Source organism: Elephantulus edwardii, unplaced genomic scaffold, assembly GCF_000299155.1.
Source record: "Elephantulus edwardii isolate Elephantulus edwardi_28Jun2011 unplaced genomic scaffold, EleEdw1.0 scaffold00354, whole genome shotgun sequence".
NCBI classification, from domain to species: Eukaryota; Metazoa; Chordata; class Mammalia; order Macroscelidea; family Macroscelididae; genus Elephantulus; species Elephantulus edwardii.
Window position 1 is genome coordinate 683,411 of NW_006400104.1, and position 3,861 is coordinate 687,271.

Genomic DNA, 3,861 nt, shown 5'->3' on the forward strand with positions numbered 1-3,861 from the left:
AACCCAAGAGAGCTAGGCCAATTTCCTCACCTGTGGGCACACCCTTAGGTGCTCTCCCAGATAATCAGCCCCAGTAAACACAGATAAGATCCTACCAGCCTTTCTTCTGCCAGGTTAGTTCCATAACAGCTCTGTTGATAGCTCCAGGTGATGCTCCGGTGATGGCTGGATCCGTGGTGGTGCTCTGAGGTCACAGGGCTGTGGTGGGGGCTGAGGTGCGTGGTTGTGGAGCTGGAAGGGTGGCGGGGGAAGGGGAGGAAAGCAAGGGACTGGGGGGACCTAAGGAGTGCAGGGCTTGGACACTATCACCAAGAGGTGGAAGCGGCGCTTGGGTGCTGCTGGTTGTTTATGCAGCAGCACCCTGTGTGTCGGGGGTCACACAGGTGCGGGCTGCAGGGGGGTCGCACAGTGGCAGGTAGTCTTCGCTCCTCTGGAGTTCCACGGTGGGTGGCTGACTATTGCTCTTCCTGGGTCTCTTCACTTTTGCTGTTTTTAATAGGTCTCTACACTTGGGCATATTGTCAAGAGAGGGTAGTATTTGGAAAAAGACATCCATTATGGAGGGAAGTATGGAACTTTCTCAAAAAGTTGGAAATAAAAATACAATTTATCTCAGCAAATCTACTACTGGGATATACCCTAAAGAAACTAAAGTTGCAACACAAACAGATATATGCACACCCATGTTTATTGCTGAATTATTCATAGTAATAAAGAGATGGAACCAACCCAAATAACCATCAACAAATGAATGGAGAGAAAACTATGGTTTAGTCACACAATGGAATACTACACAACATTGAAAAACAAGGCACTCATAAAATATTACCCAACACGGGTGATCCTGGAGAACATTATGCTGAGTGAAATCTCTCAGTCACAAAAGGACAAATACTGCATAACACCACTATTATAAAACAGGACTGTCATGGGTGTTAGGGGGAAACTAAGAAAAGAGGGGATGAATAATAGACACTGCTTTGGAACAGATGAAGAAAGGAACTGTTTAAAATGAATATATCTTCAAGTATTATTTGTACAACAACTGTCCAGAATAAGAGGAGTATAGAAAAGAGGACAGAGGAAGGAGGGGGAGAAAATTATGTAGCAATGAGAGAATATTTTCTTTTTTTTTTAAGTTAGATAACCCTTGGGGATAGGAAGGGAAACATGCAACAATGAATGAATGAAAATCCATCTTTTCGGCAAACTTTCATTAAAATCACAAAGAAAACAGAGGGGAATAAAACCTCCTCAAGTATTCTTAAAACCAAACATGTTGGGTTCCCCACCCCTTTAAAAAAAAACAACAAAAACAACCCCACAACAGGTTAAACTGCCACAGGTATTGGGAGCTAAGCAGCCTGTCTCCACCTCTGTCCAGCAGCTTCCAAGCAGAAAATTCCTCTCATGGGACCTTCTTTTTTTTTTCTTCTTCTTTTTTTAAATTTTATTTTATTAATTTTAATGAACACTTACAGAGATTGTGGATTTTAATTCATTCATTGTTGCACTTTTTTCTTTACCGCCCTCCCCTCAGTTCATTCGTCTCTTTGAAAAGCAAAAGATTAACTTCTTCGTTGGTATACAATCCCCCTGACCCTGACCCTGCCCCCCTCCCCACCCCACCCCAAATGCACTCCACTATGCAACCTTAATTCTGGATTCCTGTGATAATCATAATATGCTGTCATATATCACTTTTAAACTGTTCTTGCCCTCATCTGTTTCAATGCAGTATACATAATCCATCCAGTTTTTCTCAGTCTTACCACAACCCTGATGTCAGTCACTTTCTGCAACAGTGGCACCATGCAGTATTTGTCCTTTTGTGACTGAGATATTTTACTTAACATAATGTCCTCCAGGGTCACCCATTTTGAACAATATTGCATGAGTTCCTTGTTTTACAATGCAGAATAGTATTCCATTGTGTGAATATACCACAGCTTCTCTATTCATTCATTTCTTGATGGTCATTTAGGTTGTTTCCAACTCCTAGCTATTTTGAACAAAGCCACGATAAACATGGTGTGCATATATCTGCTTGGATGTCATTTATGTCTCTTTAGGGTATATTCCCAGTAGTGGAATTGCTGGGTCAAATTATATCTCTCTTTGCAACTTTTTGAGAAAGCGCCACATCACTTTCCACAGTGGTTGCACCATTTTACACTCCCACCAACAGTGAATAAGGATTCCAGTTTCTCTACAACCTTGCCAGCATTGCTATTCTGTTAAATTTTGCTTACTGGGGTGAGATGATATCTCATAGTTGTTTTGATTTGCATCTCTCTCAGAGCTAGGGATTTTGAACATTTCTTCATGTGCTTGTTGGCCATCTGAATGTCTTCTTTGGTGAAGTGTCTGTTTATATCCTGTGCCCATTTTTCAATTGGATTATTTACCTTTATCTTGCTGTGGTTCTCAAGTATTTTATAAATTCTAGATAGAAGTCACATGGGACCTTCTTGAACACATAGTCCCTTAGCTTTGGGGAGCTGGGTTTGGGTTCACTGTCCCCCCTGCTCCTATCTTAATTGAGAGGCTAGCCTAGGCAAGGAGAAAGGGAATCGTCATCATTCCCGTGGAGGGAGTTGATGGCATCAAGTGCAGAGCCCCGGGTCTCCACCATTAGCTTCTGCTTTACAGCAGAGTAATAGGTGCAGGGCTTCTGCTAGCAATGTCTTATGGTGATATAGGACTCTCCTCCATACATGTTTAAGTATTTAAAAATGACTGCCTTAAATATTGTGCTCTTTTAAGAACTATTTATATGAAATCATCTAGTCCCATGGACTGCCAAAAGAATAAACGAATATGTCTTGGAGAAAGTCCAACTAGGGTACCCTTTACAGGCGAGGATGATGAAACTTCTCACATACTTTGGGTATGCTGTTAGGAAAGGCCAGTCCTTGGAAAAACACATCATGCTTGGAAAGGTGGAGGGTGAGAGAAAAAGAAGACCTTCAACAAAATTGATTGACACATGGCTGTATTAATGGGCTCAAGATGGCACGCAGTAGGCAGGGTCCAGATTCGTTACTCATAGGACCTCTGTGAGTTGTAGTAGACTTGATGGCAGCTAATAACAATAGCTGTACATTTATAGTAGAATGGACTTTGAGGGCCAGTAAGTTTATGGTAATGAGGCAGGAACATCTCAGAAGAGGAGGGCTAGAATAGTTGTGCAATTTGAAAAATGTCATCAGTGCCACTGAATTATATAAGTAGAAAGCTGGTGCACATTTTTGCATTATATATGTTCTCAACAGCAATAAAAACCCCTCTATAGAAGAGTTCTACTCTGATATACATGGAGTCACCATGCGTCAGAATGGGTCTGAGGGCCAAGTGTTCATACTACATAATCTGATTTGACTCTAACGTCTGGTTTCACCTAATGTGTTGAGAACATTGTCTCTGGACTAGGTCTTTCTGGTCTTTGAGTGAAACTTGTGGATTTCTCTTCAGGATTCTTCCCGGCCAAAAGCACCCCAGAAGGCACTGCCTGCTAACCCAGTGCCCGGACGCAAGATCCTCCCAAGGCCAAATGGCACCTCTGCTCTGCTGCCCCCTGCTGCTGGCCCTCAGCAGTGCCGGCCACTGCTACCACCTGCCCCAAAGTGAGTACAGAAAGGCCCGATGCCAAGGGTGGGTGGGGTGGGGGGGAGATACTTGAGAAAATGAACCAGTTCATGCATCCTATCTGGCTGAAGCATAAAAGCAGAGGACAAATGTTTAGTGCTCCTTGGTGCCCAATTGTCTGTCCCTTAAATTAGTAATAGAGTTTTTTGTTTTCCTGTGAATGGTGACACATAGGAGCCTAAGCTATGGAGACAGGCATATTGACCATCTGAC

The 3,861-nt window shown here is 42.8% G+C and overlaps 1 protein-coding gene across 1 annotated transcript in view; it reads left to right on the forward strand.

Moving 5' to 3' along the window:
• Positions 1–3,630, forward strand: part of ADAM19 (ADAM metallopeptidase domain 19) — a 150,853-nt gene extending 147,223 nt beyond the window's left edge. The window contains exon 22 of the mRNA XM_006901981.1: positions 3,475–3,630. Within this exon, the coding sequence (XP_006902043.1) occupies positions 3,475–3,630 (156 nt within the window). The remainder of the gene's footprint in view (positions 1–3,474) is intronic.
• The last annotated feature ends 231 nt before the right edge of the window (positions 3,631–3,861 follow it).